Below are 18599 nucleotides of genomic sequence, written 5' to 3'. Positions count from 1 at the left end.
ATTGCTTGACTGGTGTTTTTGTTCTAGTTTTGTTTGTCTTGTTTGGTCTGTTTATATATACATTTTTTTATATGGATATATATTTTGTTTTTAATTCATGTCTTCATGTTTGGGGTGATAATTGAATGTGTCTATTGAAATGTTGTATTTTATTGGCTGCTTTAAAAAGCTTTTCTGTACCTTTTCTGTAACCTTTTAATGCTGAATACTGCTGCAGAAAAATCCAATAAACAAAGTTTAAAAAAAAAAAATACAACTCAGGTAGGTAATTCATTTTTTCCTTGTGATAACATTGTCACCCACTTTCATTGTGAAGTCTTTGGCCTAACAGAGGTTATTTCTGGACCAAAAAATAATGGATTCAGTTTTGACCAGCTTTAAACATCATAATTCATATGATAATATACATATTCATTTGTTTATGTTTATAAAATGGTATAGTGGACACATGAGTTGGACCCAGAATTCAAACCACACAATAAAAAGTATTGACAAGACTAACTAATGAATACAAGAAGCAACAAAATGCTTTTGTCACCATGCACTTTTATTGAATACAATGGGTCATATTTTATGACTTTGTACGGTGACTTGAATTGGAGAACTTATTCAGCAGCTTCTTTTCCCTGTAACAAAAGTAAAGAATATCATTTTAGATATTCAACATGAATTTTCAGCTGAATCTTAGTTAAAGGTAGGGTAAGTGATATTTTTGGTTAAAACAAAAAGTATTTTGTTAAAAGGTTAAAATACTATATTGTGGTAGTAATCATTGCTATAGAGTGTTTGTTCAGTAACAGGAGTCTCCCTGTCTCTCCAGCTCTTTAATAAACAGAAAATAAATGTTTCGGTAGGTGTCAAAATCTCAGCCAATCAGGAGAAAGTACCCATTTTTAAGCTTCATTTGTATAGTGTTCCAGTTCCAATTTTGTCTGCTCATTTCTTAGTGTCACTGTCATCACTTCCAATTTCACTTGTTTAATCTGTATCCTGATTGAGTTCTCTATCCTGATTGGATAACATTGGAAATGAAACTGAAACTGAAACAAAAATGCATTTTCTGTTTAAAGAACTGGAGAGAAATGGAGACTCCTAATACTGAACAAACACTCTATAGCAATGATTACTATCAGAATATAGAGCTACTTAACACTTATTTTAACCAAAGCAAATCACTTACCCTACCTTTAAAGATAGTCAACATAATGAACCTTCATATTGAACACATGTATTACCTTGGAGTCACGACTTTTAGCTCTCATCTTGTTGACCTGGCCTTCAGCGATGTCAGCACGCTCTTCAGCCTCCTCCAGCTCATTCTGAACCTTTCTGCACTTGGACAGGTGAGTGTTGGCTGCTTCCTCCTACAATATGATAGAGATGGTTCAAAGCCTCAATATTTGAAAAGAGCATCTTACAATTATAGTCCAAACAAGACAATTTCAGGAAATTGTAATACAGGGCTGCCAACACTCCTGGATCCTGCATCTGCAGTCTCCTGGTTTTTGACCATGTATCCTGACACTCTCCTGGATCGTCATTGTCTCCGCCAGGCCGAAAGGCATGGCGAGAGAGTATGTTTTACCCTCCGTCCGTCCGTCCGTCCGTCCGTGTGTGTGTGTGTGTGTGTGTGTGTCCTGTCTGTGTGTTAACAGCTAATCTCCGGCACCGTTGGCCCGGTCGCTGCGAAACTGTGCACACCCACTCCCTGGATGCCAATTCAGAACCTCTGCCCCACATTTTTCACATGGGCCTGTTATAGCGCCACCAGGAGGCCGATTTGTGCAAAACCAATTTTTTCTCATTACACCTACAGCTTTTAACCAAACGTCATGCAAATCGGTACACAGTATCTCTATAGTCATGTGATCAACCCGGATCTGTCCGATTTCCCATATTGCATCCTCATTGGCTAAGGTTGGCTTCCAAAGTTTGCAGGATTGGTCCGTTTTGAACAAACTGCCTCCAATCATGAACGCAGCTTGCCATTTCCATAAAATTGCACACGCACATTCCCACTAGGCCGAGGAAGAAATGCCACTTGAACATTTTCAAATCAGCCTCATGGTGGCGCTATAACTGGCCGATTTGCATTTTTAACTATAACTGCACCGATCTGCGTGAAACTTTGCACGCACACTCCCTAGAGGCCAAGGAAAAACATTGGACTGCATTTTTCACATCTGCTTTTTACAGCGCCACCAGGAGGCCGATTTATGTAAAATACATTTTTGGAGATTATTCCTTCAGATTATGTCCAAAAAACACGCAAATTGGTACACTGCATCTCCATAGTCATGAGATTCTGATGGATCTGTCCGATATTTCATATTCCATCCTATTTGGCTTACAGTGGCTTCCAAAGTTTGCAGGATTGGTCAGTTTTAAACAAAATGCCTCAAAACATGAATGCAGTGTGCAATTTCCGTGAAAGTTTGCATGCAGATTCCCACTAGGCCGAGGAAGAAATGCCCCCCTTTTCACATTCACATTGGCCTTTATAGCGCCACCAGCAGGTCTAATTTAGCAAAACACATTTTTGGAACAAAATACCTCAAATCATGAATGCAGTGTCATCCCATTGAAAGGCCTAAGAAGAAATGCCACCCTTTTCACATTGGCCTATTATAGCGCCACCAGGAGGCCACAATAACCTACCTGACCTGGCGGAGACCTGTGCTCCGAGGAGCACTTTTTCTAGTTTCTTCTGGTTTTCTCCTGGATTTGGTATCAAACTCCCAAAATTCACCAGAACACAGGAAATTACATCTACTATGTTAAAAAGTTTCTGGGGGAGGACCCCCAGACCCCCCGATTCGGGGGAGTGGTCAGTGCATGCCATCATACAGAGATATTAACTTTTAAGTAATGAATGGTTATTATTAAAGATGGGTCTTACATTGCTTCAGTCATCAAATCAATTTCTGTAGGCCTACTTTTTAATGGATGAAATTGTACAGTGTATATTATTTCCCAGTGCTAGCAAAGCAAGCCTGATACAAGTATCAAACTCACAAAATTCACCAAAACACAGACCCCCAGACCCCCACTTGCCACGCCCCAACCCCCAGACCCCCACTAGCCACGCCCCAAACCAATCTCCTGGATTCTGACAGTCCGATATTGGCATCCCTGTTCTAATGTGTGAATCTGACAAATACAGTAGCCCATGTAGCATGTTAATGAGTGAGCCTTGACATGTTCTCATTAGAATGGCACAATCATGGCTGTTTTCTTGTTCTTGTTCGGCACCCCGAGCCAAAAATGGCAGATTGTAGGAAACAAAATCTGTTGCTTTCTGTAGTCCATTTTGGAAATGTACTTTTACCATTATGCCTGAAACTGCCTGCGTCTGCAGCATGTGCATGCTTTTCCTTTCAGCGCCCATGTTACAGTATAAGGTCAGAGCATCCAAAATGCCCATGTGTGCAGCGCATTGCAGTACCGCTGCTGTGTGCATGTCATACTGCAGAAACATGGCAAGCTAGAGATTACATGTGCCGCTTGTGGAAAGCAGCAAGATGGACACTGAAAAATGCTCTGCTGTTGGTCATATTGACATTACATAACTGATTCCTATTACAGTATACCTTTAATTATTCCATTAGTTAAACTATGACAACAACACTATGCCCATGGCGACCACAACTAAAGATGTATATTTGTCTTACCGCTTCCTCAGCCTGCCTCTTGTAGCCCTTCACCTTCATCTGCAGTTTGTCTACCAGATCCTGAAGCCTGCCAAGATTCTTCTTGTCCTCTTCAGTCTGAAGTAAAGTGAATTTATAACATCAGTCGTATGTTCATGCCATCTATTAATCTAATCAGTGGCATGATGGTTATTTAAGTGAACATGATATACAGTACCTGGTATGTCAGCTCCTTCACTCTCCTCTCGTACTTGCGGACACCTTTAATAGCGTCTGCTCCGCCTCTCTGTGCTCCTTCAACCTCTCCCTCCAGTTCACGCACCTTCACAATGGAATGATGCAATATGAAATAGTTTCTTCTTATTTTATTGACTATAAGCTGTGTTGAAGTAAACTAAATCTTACCCTAGACTCCAGTTTCTGGAGCTGCTTCTTGCCTCCCTTCATAGCCAGGTTCTCTGCCTCGTCGAGGCGATGCTGCAGGTCCTTGACTGTGACCTCCAGGTTCTTCTTCATCCTCTCCAGGTGAGAACTAGTGTCCTGCTCCTTCTTAAGCTCCTCGGCCATCATAGAAGCCTGGAAAGTAATGTTTGTTAAGATAAAAATATACTTCATTGTCCAGCAAGGAAAACATTATGCTGCGTTATCACACTTGCCAAGAAAATCCAAGCCAATCCAAAAATACAAACATGGTAAAGATTATACTTATATAAATTCACATATTGACTGTGAGAAAATAGTTAATTAATGATAATAAACAGGTCATAATAAGGTAATAAACAGATACTAGTGTCATATGACCAGAAGGAAACAAACCAGGTAAATATCAAGTGAATACATTCTTGTACCAGTTCAGTCTGCACTGTAGCATTCTGAGCCATCTGTCTGAAGCCAGCACCTAAGAATGCTGCGTTCAGAATTGTTGTTGTTATTTGTCTACCTGAGCACAAATTTCTGATATAAAGTCTGAAAATAGCGACGTTCCTGTTTTCTATTATCTTCATCATGGCTGTTTGAATAAGACAAGTTTAGCATTCTACAAAATACATCCTCTGTTGAAGCCTATTATAGAGCAACGGTTTTCAACATGCGCATGCAATGAGCTTGCTGTATTGTATTGTATGTTAAGCATGCCAAAAGGATGTCTAATTGTCCTGGTATATTGGATAAGGGGCGGTCATCCTAACTTACATCAGTGATGGCTTTCTTTGCCTTCTCCTCAGCATTCCTTGCTTCTTGAACACTGTCATCCACTTCGCCTTGGACCTGGATCAGGTCACTCTCAAGTTTCTTCTTGGTGCCCAGAAGGCTTGTGTTCTAAAATAAAGATTCAGTTTAGCAATGCAAGTATGCATGACTTGTATGTTAAATATGTTGAGTTTTTCCATTGACTTACCTGGGAGTGCAACAGGCCAGCGCGTTCACTAGCATCCACTAGTTCTTGTTCAGCCACTTTGCGGCCTCTCTCTGTCTGTTCCAGAGCCACTCTCAGCTCCTCGATCTCAGAAACCATGAGACCATTCCTACGCTCCACCATGGCAGCTTGCTCCTTCATATCTTCTTGGCCTCTGACAGCATCGTCAAGGTGCAGTTGGGCATCCTAAAATAAATCACATTTGAGGTGATCACGTTAAGAGAAACATCAATGTGACTTGTTCAGTGCAGTTCTATTGTTTGAATATGTGTCTAACTAATATATTTTGCACCTTAAGCGTTCCCTGGACGTTCCTCAGCTGCTTCTGGGACTCAGCAGCCTGGCGGTTGGCATGGCTCAGCTGAACCTCCATCTCGTTCAGGTCTCCCTCCATCTTCTTCTTGATTCTCAGGGCATCGTTTCTGCTCCTGACCTCAGAGTCCAGATTATTCTGCATGGAGTCAATCACCCTCTGGCTGTTCCTCTTGATCCCCTCCATCTCTTCGTCCTTCTCTGCCAGCTTCCTGTCAACCTCACCCTTGATCTGGTTGAGCTCCAGCTGGACACGAAGAATCTTGGACTCCTCGTGCTCCAGGGTACCCTAAAATGTAATACAGGATCAAAAGGTTGTAGGACCTTTTAATGTAACATCGATCATATACTGCTAAACTGTCAGAATATAAAACGTATTGAAAAAAATCTTAGATATAGACAAGTAGAACCTAAAAGATTTACCTCAGCTTCCTCCAGGGCTGTCTGGATCTCTGACTTCTCTGTCTCCGTCTGTTTCTTGGATTTCTCCAGCTCATGGATGCTCTTTCCAGTCTCACCAATCTGTTCAGTCAGGTCTGAGATCTCCTCTGCAGTTGATTGAAAATAATGAATGAGGAACTTTTCAATCAGCAACTATTTTGTATTTGTATTTGCATTTGAATAAAGTTGTAGCTTGATCTTGTGTAATGCTTTTTCTTTTTTTTACTGTTATTAAAAAATAAAACTCACGTTGCAGGTTCTTGTTTTCACGCTTCATGGTCTCCAGGTGGTCCAGAGACTCCTCATAGGAATTCTTCATTTTAAACATCTCAGTGCTGAGAGAACGAGCCTCTTTCTGAGCTCCCTCCAGCTCGGCCTGGCCCTCTTCATATTTCTGCTTCCAATCTGCCAAGACCTGCACAGCATTTGTAACAAAATGTGTCATTTACCCCAGTTTAAGGAGGCAAGAATGATTTTGTTGTAAAATAATGTATGTCAAAGCACCTTATCAAAGTTTCTCTGCTTCTTGTCAAGGTTGGCAGCCAAACCATTGGCCCTCTCCACATCAATCATGAGGTCTTCCACTTCACCCTGGAGTCTCTGTTTGGTTTTCTCCAGAGAGGCGCACTTGGAATTCACAGCCTCGATTTGCTCCTCAGCTTCCTGAAGACGCTGGGCGAGCTTCTTCCTGTTGATCAGTTTTGAATGGAATAAAATTATTGTGAGCAATATTTTGTATAGTGAGTGGTACCTGATGTTGTAAAAACACTGATCACTTACTTAGCTTCCTCCAGCTCCTCAGTGCGTTGGACAGCATCAGTCTCATACTTGCTCCTCCACTGACACACCTCAGCGTTGGCCTTGGACATGCCACGCTGCAGCTCGGCCTTGGCCTCCTGCTCCTCCTCAAACTGCTCCCTCAGAAGGTCACAGTCATGGCGAGCTGATTGCACAGCATGGGCAAGGGCATTCTTTGCCTGTCAAAAGAAAAATGACAAAGTAATGTCAGCTGGATACAATTACAAAAAGACAACTATAAGCCTATTTGTAAAAAAAAAGCTGTTCCTTACCTTAACCTCCTCTTCAACGTGTCTCTTCAACTCCTCAATCTGTTGGGTGAAGGCCTGCTTGCCTCTGGTGAGCTGAGAGACGAGACCTTCTTTCTCCTCAAGTTGACGAGCAAACTCACCTTGATAGAAATTTGAATATTAGTTTCAAACATTTAAATAATCTGTGTTGAATACATATTCCTTAAATTCCTGGGATGACTGCTGATCAAAGCATTATCTCTAATTATGGAATTTGCTCAAGTAACGTTGACAAACCATTTAGGCTAGTAGACTTTACGATGAACATTTACCATTTTCCGTCAACAGTCTTGCTCTCTGAGCTCCAATATCATTTAACTGGCGAACATTCTCATCACTCTTGGCCTTGATTTCACTGAGTTGGTCCTCAAGGGTGCGGCACATCTTCTCAAGATTTCCCTGTTGATTAACATTGGACATATTCAATCACTGAAGTAACTTACAATGTATTCCCTTGTTTTAGTAATTCTTGTATTTGTCAAGAATTGCACACAAGCATTCTATTCTACCTTTGCCTTAGCAACAGCTTCCATGTTGCTGGACAGGTCATCGATCTCCATCTTGTATTCACTCTTCTCCTTCTCCAGTTTCTGCTTGACACGCTGGAGGTTGTCGATCTGCTCGCCCAGCTCTGCAACGCTGTCCGCCTGTTTCTTACGGAGACCAGAAGCAGTGGCTTCATGCTGCAGGGTGGACTCTTCGAGGTCACGACGCAGCTTCTGGAACTCAGCCTCACGCTTCTTATTCATCTCGATCTGACTAGCGGTGGCTCCACCGGCTTCCTCCAGCCTCTCGCTGATCTCCTCAAGTTCCCTGGAGAGGTCAGCTCTCTGCTTCTCAACCTTGGCACGAGCGGCACGCTCTGCCTCGATCTCCTCCTCCAGTTCTTCAATACGAGCCTTTCAAAATAATGAACATATTAAAATCCAAATTTTCACATACTTATTATCAATGATTTTAAAGAAGATGAATAAAATAAATACCTGAAGTTCTTTGATCTTCTTCTGCAGCTGGGCCCCCAAAGATTGCTCATCCTCAATCTTACTCAGAAGCTGGCTTACTTCAAAGTCCTTCCTGTGGAATACAGTACATCGTAGTATGGTGGTAGTTTCTATCCATGACATTTCATATTAATAATACATAATATGAATAAAAATAACAATATCAATTATTCATATTGTGGTCCACATTACTTCTTAATCTTCTCATCAGACTGCTGCTTGTCATTCTCCAGATCCATGATGGATTCCTGGGCCAGTTTCAGATCACCCTCAAGCTTTCTCTTGGCTCTCTCAAGGTCCATGCGGAGCTTCTTCTCTTGCTCCAGAGAACCCTCCAACTGCATAACAATATATTTGTCTTATTATTCAGTACAACAATAGACATACTGTATACGTTCAAAAAATCCAATTGACTTGATGAACTCACATCGTCAACTTGCTGCTCCAGCTTGGTCTTGGCCTTGGTCAGAGTGTTGACTTTGTCTTCCTCTGCCTGCAGGTCATCAAGAGTCTGCTGATGTGCCTCTTGGAGGGCCTTCTTTTCCTTGGTCAGCTTAGCAAGACCTTCATCCTGAGAGGCCATCTCCTCCGTCAGGTTCTTCACCTGAATAGCATGAATGAATGGATCATTATTGTTCTATAACTTGATAAGACGGCTTGAGTGTATAATCATGAATGGATCATTATTGTTCTATAACTTGATGAGACGGCTAGAGTGTATAATGTTGAACCTTGTTTTCAGTGGCGTGTTTCTCTTTCTCCACTTTGGCCAGGGTGAGCTCCAGGTCATCAATGTCCTTCTTGAGCTCAGAGCATTCATCTTCCAGCTTCCTCTTCTTGGCAGTCAGTTCAGCATTGATCTCCTCTTCGTCCTCCAGTCTCTCAGTCGTCTCTTTGACCTTTGCCTCCAACTGGATCTTACTTTTAATAAGACCCTCACATCTCTCCTCAGCATCATTCAATGCTTCATCTCCCTGGTTGTCAATGAAAAAGATAAGTGAGGGAACTTGTTGCAGCATTTGTTCTGGGTGAGATATATGAGATTTGTTTTGCAGCTGCTTCCTGGGGGGGGGGTACATTAACACAGCGGACATTAACTGACTGAACAAGCTGGTGAAAAAGGCAGGCTCTAAAGGATATACTATAGTAGTGTCTGGGTGAGGAGCAGTGGCATATAAAGACTCAACCTCCCCCTCAGAAGAACGACAAATTGGTTCAGGCCTTTGTGCTGGTAGCTATTTAGCTATACAACGATGCCAACAGCCGTTCGACCACCAGACATTCTCTGCCATGGTCTACATCTACATTCTACATTAGATAAAAGATTAGATAATGAAATATTAGCAACATTTCCTGTACAACTGTATCTACTTACTGATGCCGCCGACTGTGCAAGGTTATTCTTCTCCTGCACCAGAGATACCATTTTCTCTTCCAGTGTCTTCTTCGTGGCCAGGGCAGCAGCCAGGTCAGTCTTCATCTTCTCATAGTTCTCCTTCATGTTCTGCAGCTCCTTCTCAGTCTCAGCGCTCTGCAGGAGAGGCTTGATCTTGAAGTACAGCCCCATCCATGGCCAGTTTTTCACATTGCAGAATGAGCGCACGTTGAACTGGATGGTGTAAATGGCCTCTCTGTGGAAAGCGGTTTCAATGGATCATGATTTAGCTGAAGATCGAGGGTTTCCATGTAATACGACTGCAGGCTGTTATTAAAGCTGTTATTTATTGTGTCATAGTTGTTTCTGTTGTTGTCGTTATTATTGCTGTTGGTATTATTGTTGTTAACCCCCGGGAAGGTAAATGCAGATGGCCATCCGTCTTAGAGCCCGTATCTGCTCAAGGTTTCTTCTCCTGTTTAAGGGGAGTGTTTTTCCTTACCACCGCCATCAAAAGCTTCCTCTGCAATTTTTGCTATTTTTATTATAATGATTTGACATTTTACTTTTGTTTTATTGAACAGCAATGACAACGTTTTCTTACTAATTGTACTTTATATTGAATTGATGTTTTCATATTACCTCCTAACCATCATCTTGACAAACTCCTTCCTCATGACGTAAGCTCGTCCGAGAGCCTGAGTCATTGTGACCAGAGCAAACAGCTTTTCATCTCGCATCTCCTCCAGGACACCCAGCAGACCAGCTTTGAAGAACACCTGAATACAGTGTTACAAACACTGAGCATTGAGCAACAAAAAAAACGTAAAATCTACTTTTAGTCCTCTCTGGATAATGTTAAACCAGATTGGGAGTGTGTTTACCTTGGTGTGTCCAAACTTGTACTCATCATGAGGTACGGCAATGGACCCAAGAAGCTTCTCAGAGGCTTTCTTATTGTCCATGAACGCGCCATCGGGACATGCGCTGGCATTCAGTACTTTGTACCTGTTTTTTTAAAGTTCATGGTCATTTTGCGCTGACATTCAGTACTTTGTACCTGTTTTGTAAAAGTGGGTCATTTTGTGTTAATAGGTGTGGAACTAAAAGTTGCTGGAAAAAGGAATGAATACCTCTGCTTGAAGTCAGCATAGGGGATTCTGCTTGGGAAGCCCTTTGTACAAATCCTGATGCCCTCCAGCACACCGTTACACCTCAGCTGGTGGATGACCAGGAAGTTCTCCATCAGGCCTGTAAAGATGTTGCTTCATTATTATTAGGACAAAATAGGTACACACTGGCCAAAGTTGTGTTTAATGGCCACCTCACAGTCATTGTTTAAATGTTTATGTTCAGTGTTTACCTGGAGTCTTGGACTCGTTGGGAATCAGGCAACGCACAAAGTGAGGATGAGTGCTCCTCAGGTTGGTCATCAGCATCCCCAAGTTCGCCTATTGAGACAATTAGGCTTATTATTAGTAAAATGTCATACGAGATTGTACTTTTGCCTCCACAAGAATTATTTGAACTCTTTAGATACTAGTTACTTTACAGATTTAGATTTTTCTATTTTAAACTTCAGCCATTCAAAGATAGCTGCTCTACAAGCTCACATCATGTGATACAGAAATTGTTAAATTCCAACATGAAAACACATTCCTATTTCTTACGTTGATATAATGTTGATAATAATAATGTTTCATTTTTACAGGAATATAATGTTGATAAATAAATAGTCTTACTCTGAAAGCACTAGACACAGTCTGCATGGAACCACCCTTCTTCTTGCCTCCCTTCTTTGTCGTATCTGTGTATATTTGTTAGAATCATGAGTGGATCCCGCATCCCTCCTTTTCTTTGTTAAAGTCAACAGACATTGTATTTTTTGTTATACAGAATGAATTTTCCTCCCTTCTTGTCAGATTCGGAATGTTTATATTATTAGGCTCAGGTGGGGGATAGAACACATTATATTATTATTATATTAATTACATACCTTCAGACTCAGGAGGAGGATAGAACACATTATATCATATTATTATATTAACAAACGTACCTTCAGGCTCGGGAGGAGGATAGAACACAGGCAGCAGTTTAACTGAAGACTTTTGGAACAGCTGAATGACAGAGTCGTTCAGGGGGTCCTTGTTCTTCTCAAGCCAGCCAGTGATGCTGTAGTCCACAGTTCCAGCGTAGTGGACCAGGGAGAAGTGGGCCTCACCCTTGCCTTTGGCAGGCTTGGGCTTCTCAAAGGCCTTGTTCTTCCCAAGATGCTGGTCAAGCAACTTTTCAGCAAACGTTTTGTCTGAAGACTTTGGGAACATGCACTGCTCTTCAAGGATGGAGAAGATGCCCAAGGGCTTTGTAAAGGAGACAAAAAAGACAAATCAATGCAATGACAAAAACTATTAACGCACAAAATAATTGTATACCTTCTCAATGAGCTCAATGCAGACAGCCAAGTCCATGATAATAAATGTAATAGTATAATTATATAAGTATTTATTTATTTAATTTATATAAGTATAAATAGTATAATAATAATTGTTCTTTAAAGCCCTCTAAAGATCTCTGTTGTGTCTATTCTGATGGCAGACCCCTGACCAGTGTTGGTGCCAATTTTGGTGCGGATCCGAGCAACGGTGCGCCTCGCAGGTCCGTATGTTACATTTGTGACCTCCGTCCACCCGCCCGTCCTCTAGGCAACATAAAATATCCCGCTTATTACATGGCTACTTAAAAGGAAGTAAGACTTCCGGTGGGGCGCATTCAAGACAATCCCGTTTCATAGTGTTCTGTCACTATGAACGTCAAATCTAAAAAAAAAAAAAAAAAAAAAAATACGCGATTTAGCGCAAGAACCATATGTGCCCGTGTTTTAGCTGTGGCGGACCCGTGATGGAGTTATGACATTTTTCTACTGTACCACTCATCCTAGGATATCATATAACATAATAGAAAAGGTAAGAAAACCGTGAAGCAAAATTTCCCTTTAATTAATACATTTAAAAAATGACCCAAAAGTAACAAGAAAACAAAGTATGTCCTTGCTTACGGTAATGAAAGTATTCCATAAGTGTTATGCCATGCGGACACAGTCGCCTTGGAAAACAAGGAAGTGTCGATCAAACAGAATACATTTTCGGTTACTGCATTGTCTATTTCTCGCTTCAAATGTTTTCAAAAACATTCTTGAGATCAATGTTTAGCTGTAAATGGCATCGCATGTTTGTTTACATGGCTGTCATGTTGTTACGGCACAAAATCAACTAGCGCAGGTGCACAAAATCAACTAGCGCAGGTGCTCTGAGCCTTTGATTAGACAACGGTCTGTTATTGAGCTCATCGGTCATTATCCCGAAATAACACACTGCTGAATTCAGTGATTGACCAATCAGAATCAAGCATTCAACCAAGCCATGTAATAAAATGTTATAATACCTTCTCAATGAGCTCAATGCAGACAGCCAAGTCCATGCCGAAGTCAATAAGATCCCAGGGAATTCCTTCCTTCTTGTACTCTTCTTGCTCCAGAACAAACATGGTGTGGTTGAAAAACTGTTGCAGTTTCTCATTGGTGAAGTTGATGCACAGCTGCTCCAGGGTGTTGAACTGTGAGTGGAAATATCATTAGCCCAATTTCTTGTAATCGTGTAATTGTGACAAAAAGAATAAGTCTCCCACTTAAAACAAGTCCATGCTTACATCAAAGATTTCAAAACCAGCGATGTCCAGCACACCAATGTAGTAGTTTCTCTGCTGCTTGGTGTCCAGCATCTCATTGATCCTAACGACCATCCAGAAGAACTCCTTCTCATAGAGGGACTTGGCCAAGGCACCAACTGAGTTCATTACCTATGGAAATAGGAACGTTATTAGTAGGGGTGCGAATTACACAATTTACAATTTAGGCATTTAGCAGGCGCTCTTAATCCAGAGTGATTTACAGTAAGCAAGGAAAACACAAGGTAATGCATCAAATGCATTGCATTAGTAATCTAGGATCATAGGTAAACCAAGAACCTATCACCAGTCTAAACATTATAATCTAAAACAATCTATAATCTGCACATTGAAACTATACACTTGGATGCCAGGTCTACAGATTAACCTGGCATCTGTCTACATAACATGCCATCGAAATTACATTTAGCCTTTGCATAAGCCTGCAAGGTCATCAAGGCTAGGGCAAGTTCTACGGCAAGTTCTACGGGCTATGGAGTCTGAAGAGGTGAGTCTTCAGATTACGGCGGAAGATTGGGAGTGAGTCTGCAATGAGGAGTTTGTTCCACAGTTTGGGAGCCAGAAGGGAGAAGAGTCTGTCCCGGGTGTTTTTACAGAAGATGATTTAAGACTGGACACAACTCAAAAAGATATTAGAGTTCTAATGGTATGCTGTGTTGAGAATATAAAGTGTGTATGAAATAAGAACATGGAAATAATGTAATTTACTCACCTGTGGCACAGTCTGTCCCTTAGTGACATACTCGTTTCCAACTTTCACTCTGGGGTAGCAATACGCCTTAAGCATCTCTGCTGAGTTTATACCCAACAGGTAGCTAATCTTGTCAGCCTCTGAAATGTTCATACAATTTGCAATTTACAATTTAGGCATTTAATCCAGAGAGCGATTAACAGTAGGTAGGTAAACACAAGGTAATACGTCAAATGCATAGACATAGTAATCTAGGATCATAGCTCTAAACAGTATAATACATAAAAAAAACAAAAAAAGGAAATATATTGAAAATATATTTAGCTTAGTTCATTTAGACGTAAAATAATTCAATACTTGTGACAAAGTATGCATTATTTTCATTCCTTAGTTGAATATGCAGCTTACCCTCTGTGCCATCAGGCTCAGCCTGTTCCTCACGCTGCTTCTGTTTGAACTTCATGACACCATGATGCATCACTGCACCGGTGAACTTGTAGATGTACTGTTTCTGCTCAGCGTCGAAGCCCAGGATGTCAATAGCATCCTGATAAGCAGCAGAGATGTATTCAAAAGATTGAGATTAAGCATTAGATTAACAGACAGTATATGTGTATACAGGGTATCTGCACATTTCTAAAGTGACAATTTAAGGACTTTTAAGACCTTTTACTTAAGACCATTACTGTGTCAAAAGTAATCAACAATCTATACTATAAAAATTGACAAATATTACCTAAGAAAAGTTTGAAAACATGTAGATCGGCTATTTTCACAAATATGTGAAACGAGTCAAACTAAATGCCTCAACTGCTACCATTCCAAGTGCTTGTCAGGGTGGGGGGTCCCCAGTTCAAATAGGATTTTTTTGGGGGGTCAAGGCCTGAAAACTTTGAGAACCACTGCTTTAGAAAATACATTTTGCAGAGCACTGCAGTGCGCAGTGAGTATTAGAATATTAAAATAATGTTCACTGACATCAGTAGCGTCCAGCTCCTCTTTGTCGTTAATGCTGGCCACAGTGATCACACCCATGCTGATCAACGGGAAGTCGTAGGGGTTGGAGGTGATCAGACACATTTCTTAAAAGGGATTAAAAAAAGGGTGAAAATGTGTTTTTATTCATTCATTTATGTTGCTCGCTGCATCATCAGTAATTCCATTTACCAATAATCTCAGGTTTGTGGTTGGTCATCATCTGGAAAAAGATGTGGTAACCTCTCTCTGCAGGAAGCTGGTAGGTCACTCTGGACTTCTCCAGCAGATCTATATGGGTTGCACATAACTCATATTAATAATAATTATTATTAGTATTATAATAATAATACTATTCTATATGGGTAATATTAGTAATAATAATAATAAAATAAAAATAAATAATAATAATAATCTATATGGGTTGTACATAACTCAAAATGTAATCCTCAAATGAAGGCATGTATAATTTATCATCTGTGAACTTCATACTTACATGTCTCAATATCAGCACTGGCCAGTTTACCTGTTGTGCCGAAATGGATTCTGATGAATTTACCCTGTTTGATACAGCACAATTTGTTGCATCCCTCTTGCATCACATTGTGGAATTATTGCAGGTTTTCTCATAAAATTATTTACACTTACAAAGCGAGAGGAGTTGTCATTCCTCACAGTCTTGGCATTACCATAGGCCTCCAGCAAGGGATTGGCTGCAATAATCTGATCCTCCAATGACCCCTAGAATGTTTTAGACATCGCCCAATTGAAAATTTGGTCAGAATTCTTGTACACTGAATTGCTATATAATATTGCATGCAAATGTTTTATGTTCAAAAACATGTATTTGTTGTAGTTAAAAACCTGTACATATACCTTGATTTTACCGCTATCGGCCGCCGATTTCCCCTCACCAGAACTAGCTGTTGCAAAGTACTGGATGACACGCTTGGTGTTCACAGTCTTTCCAGCACCGGATTCTCCACTGGTTATAAATACACATATTCAGAGAAATGCAGTTAGTTAATTGGTGTACAATGTTATTTTTTTAAAGCCTAGTAGATGGGAAACTTACGTGATCAGGACAGACTGGTTCTCTTTATCTGTAAAATGTAAAGCAAACTTTTAGTCATGGATACACCAAAACCATTATAGTTATATTATTGTTTTTACATTGTCCTGAGTAGTACGTACCCATCAGCATGAACTGATAGGCGTTGTCAGAGACAGAGAAGATGTGGGGTGGAGCCTCAATACGCTTCTTGCCTCTGTAGGCATTTACAACCTCCTGGTCGTACACTGGGAGCCACTTGTAGGGGTTCACAGTTGCACAAAACAAGCCAGAGTAGGTCTGAAGGGGAGAAGAGAGAGAACATTATCATACAACATAGCACTGAGCATGCCACATATCTGGGACAACGGATCACTAGAGCTGGGATTACAGTCACGATTTTCAAGTGGCATCAACTAATGAGCAAGTTAACTTCAGAAGAGTTTGTTTGCATTCATTTTTCTATGGTTTTCACTTGATAATATAACTTCTACACTGTATTTTTCTTTCTTTGCTATCGACAGATGCAATACTGTACTGTTCTCAGTATGTAGAAAACCTTACATAGATCATCCATGCTGCATAACGCTCTTTGAGGTTATACAGGACAGTGGCTTCACTGAGGTGGGTCATCATGGCCATGTCCTCAATTTTGTCATACTTGGGAGGGTTCATAGGGGAGACATCAGCCTCCTTTACAGTTCTTTCCTAAAAAAGAAAAAAAGCACAACTCCATAATGTATCGTGATTACAGTTGTACTGTTCCACTATTTGATTTTAGATACACCTCTACTTACCACCTTATCCAAGAGCGTTTCCACAGTGACTTTGTCACCGTCCTTCTTTATAATTTTACACTTGAGGTACAGCTCCTTAGCATCAGCCACATATGCTGCAGTTTTGGCATCAAAGGGCATAGCTTGAGCCTCCATTCTCTCCCTCTCTGGCTTACGGAGATAAATGGCGGCCTTGCCATACTGCTCCATCTCTGCGTCCGTACTCATGGTGGCGGCTTTCTGTAGACAGACAAATAGATGGTGTTGATGCCTTTGCTGACTTGAGATCTGAGTAGATCATTGTAGGACTATTTTTTATGGTTATAGCTTATTGTAGGTTTATTAGAAACAATATGAACACTCACTTTTCCCCACTACAGTAGCAGTAGAGTCTTGAGTGCAACCCCTAAGAGTGAAAAACACATAATTTTGAGGACATTAACATTAGTTGATGATTTAATACAATTTATAATCATGAATTAGATTGGACTGTATAAATCTTAATGTTCATTCTTGCCACACACCACTTTGTAAGAGACACATTTAAAGATTTCTCATCAGTTCCACATCTGAAAGGATGAATCTGTTTTTTTATTTGTTTGTTTGTTTGTTTTTTGCTTCTTATTCATTTCACCAAGTAATTTTTATGTTATTACAACCGTGTTTCTAATTTTGTATTTGTACTGAAGCAATGCTAGATTTCTTTCTTCTTTAATTCCATTGTATGAATTAAGGTTACATTAAGAGGTGGGCAGTCTAGCCAAACACTATTCGAGTAAAAATATTGTTACTTAATAACTAATAATAACTCTAGTAGATATAAAAGTACTAAGAAAGACTAAGAAAGTATCTGGTAAAAACACATACACTGTATCAATCATTCAAATTGTTCAATATAACATAAATGATTCTGTCCACTCATTCATTGTCTGTAACCTCGGATCATGTCTGTAGCTATGTAGCACTATGTACGGAGTCATTTTTATGAATAGCTAACATGATATATTTATACGACTATGAATAACTAACATCTCTAAAACATTTATAGGACTATGAAGGACAGATAAAGTCTCACTCACCACTAAATGGAACTCTGAACTCCTCTGCAATGGGTCCGTGTCAACCATCTCAGCATGCTTTATATTAGGTGTTCATTGCATGCTCGGCAGAAAGTAAATGTAGGAGTTGCCTTTCAAGGTCCTTTCATTCTTGTTGTACACATAAAAATAAACTTGTAAAATTATACTTCCAACATTCATTCACTTGATACTGCTTGGCTACGTGGTTTATGTCCATGCCAGTGGCAATAAATAGTGGTATAAATAGTATAATTGGCAGGGTGGTGGGGTACTGGGTTTCTTCATTAAGATGAAATCATTACAGCAGGTCTTGTCAGATACCTTATTTGGAACATGTTAATAGTCAGTAAGGAAAGTCAATACTGAAATATTGTAGTTCCATGGTATGCTACTTCATAGTTCCACTCCACTCCATTTGAGGAGGACACTTCACTAAATTTGACAGCTTCAGTTTTTGGGGGTTTTGATGTTTATGTAGTCAGGGTCACAATTCAGATGTTTATGAGTTGTTAACTGCTCCAACAAATAGTCTGGCACTGGCTTAACGGGACAGGCTTCACTGTAGGTGTAGTCATTGTCACTTAATCCTTGACCGGACCATAAAAAAGTGTCCACTTAACGTTATTTCCATTCCTTGTACTCTTCACATTTCATTTCAGCATTAAATTTCACCATAAATGCATTCATTAGCAGACACTGTAATGTATAATTGCACACACAGCCTCTCTCACACAGCTGATACGGTCCAAGGTTGTTGTCACATGCTTGCCTATCAAATCAAGCATTCAAGCGAGCCCTATACCATCAAGGGGTAGTTAACCCAAAATACTCTGATCCAATATTCCAGCATTTCATTAATTTTAAGTAAATAGGAGGCCAAGGTAAAACTATATTTTCAAAAAGTATAAACTCCAAAACAACTCTTTGTAATCACTGAGAGGCCTGCTACTGTCCAGGTTATGGGCAAATCATTTAAATATCATATTGCTCTTGTTAAGATTG

At 40.3% G+C, this 18599-nt stretch overlaps 1 protein-coding gene across 1 annotated transcript; it reads right to left on the bottom strand.

Moving 5' to 3' along the window:
* Nucleotides 1-513: 513 nt before the first annotated feature.
* Nucleotides 514-17664, bottom strand: LOC311060990 (myosin heavy chain, fast skeletal muscle-like). Its single transcript, XM_084079442.1, has 41 exons — nucleotides 17598-17664; nucleotides 16884-16924; nucleotides 16540-16758; nucleotides 16307-16450; nucleotides 15886-16042; nucleotides 15767-15794; nucleotides 15568-15676; nucleotides 15340-15432; nucleotides 15188-15251; nucleotides 14884-14982; nucleotides 14695-14798; nucleotides 14125-14263; nucleotides 13738-13856; nucleotides 12987-13136; nucleotides 12723-12893; nucleotides 11338-11641; nucleotides 11024-11088; nucleotides 10645-10732; nucleotides 10415-10532; nucleotides 10166-10289; nucleotides 9924-10060; nucleotides 9282-9537; nucleotides 8638-8880; nucleotides 8334-8510; nucleotides 8099-8244; nucleotides 7889-7979; nucleotides 7415-7804; nucleotides 7178-7304; nucleotides 6888-7006; nucleotides 6598-6794; nucleotides 6322-6505; nucleotides 6067-6232; nucleotides 5800-5924; nucleotides 5357-5665; nucleotides 5047-5250; nucleotides 4842-4967; nucleotides 4056-4226; nucleotides 3868-3972; nucleotides 3672-3767; nucleotides 1236-1364; nucleotides 514-626 (listed from the first exon to the last, which is right to left on the bottom strand). The coding sequence occupies exons 3-41, from the start codon at nucleotides 16744-16746 to the stop codon at nucleotides 606-608; spliced, it is 5802 nt and encodes a 1933-aa protein (XP_083935568.1). The 5' UTR covers nucleotides 16747-16758; nucleotides 16884-16924; nucleotides 17598-17664; the 3' UTR covers nucleotides 514-605.
* Between the last annotated feature and the right edge of the window lie 935 nt (nucleotides 17665-18599).

The sequence above is a fragment of the Gymnoscopelus microlampas genome (assembly GCF_963454915.1).
Source record: "Gymnoscopelus microlampas genome assembly, chromosome: 14".
NCBI classification, from domain to species: Eukaryota; Metazoa; Chordata; class Actinopteri; order Myctophiformes; family Myctophidae; genus Gymnoscopelus; species Gymnoscopelus microlampas.
Note: the sequence above shows the minus strand (reverse complement) of the source record. Positions and strands in the feature narration are given on the sequence as shown.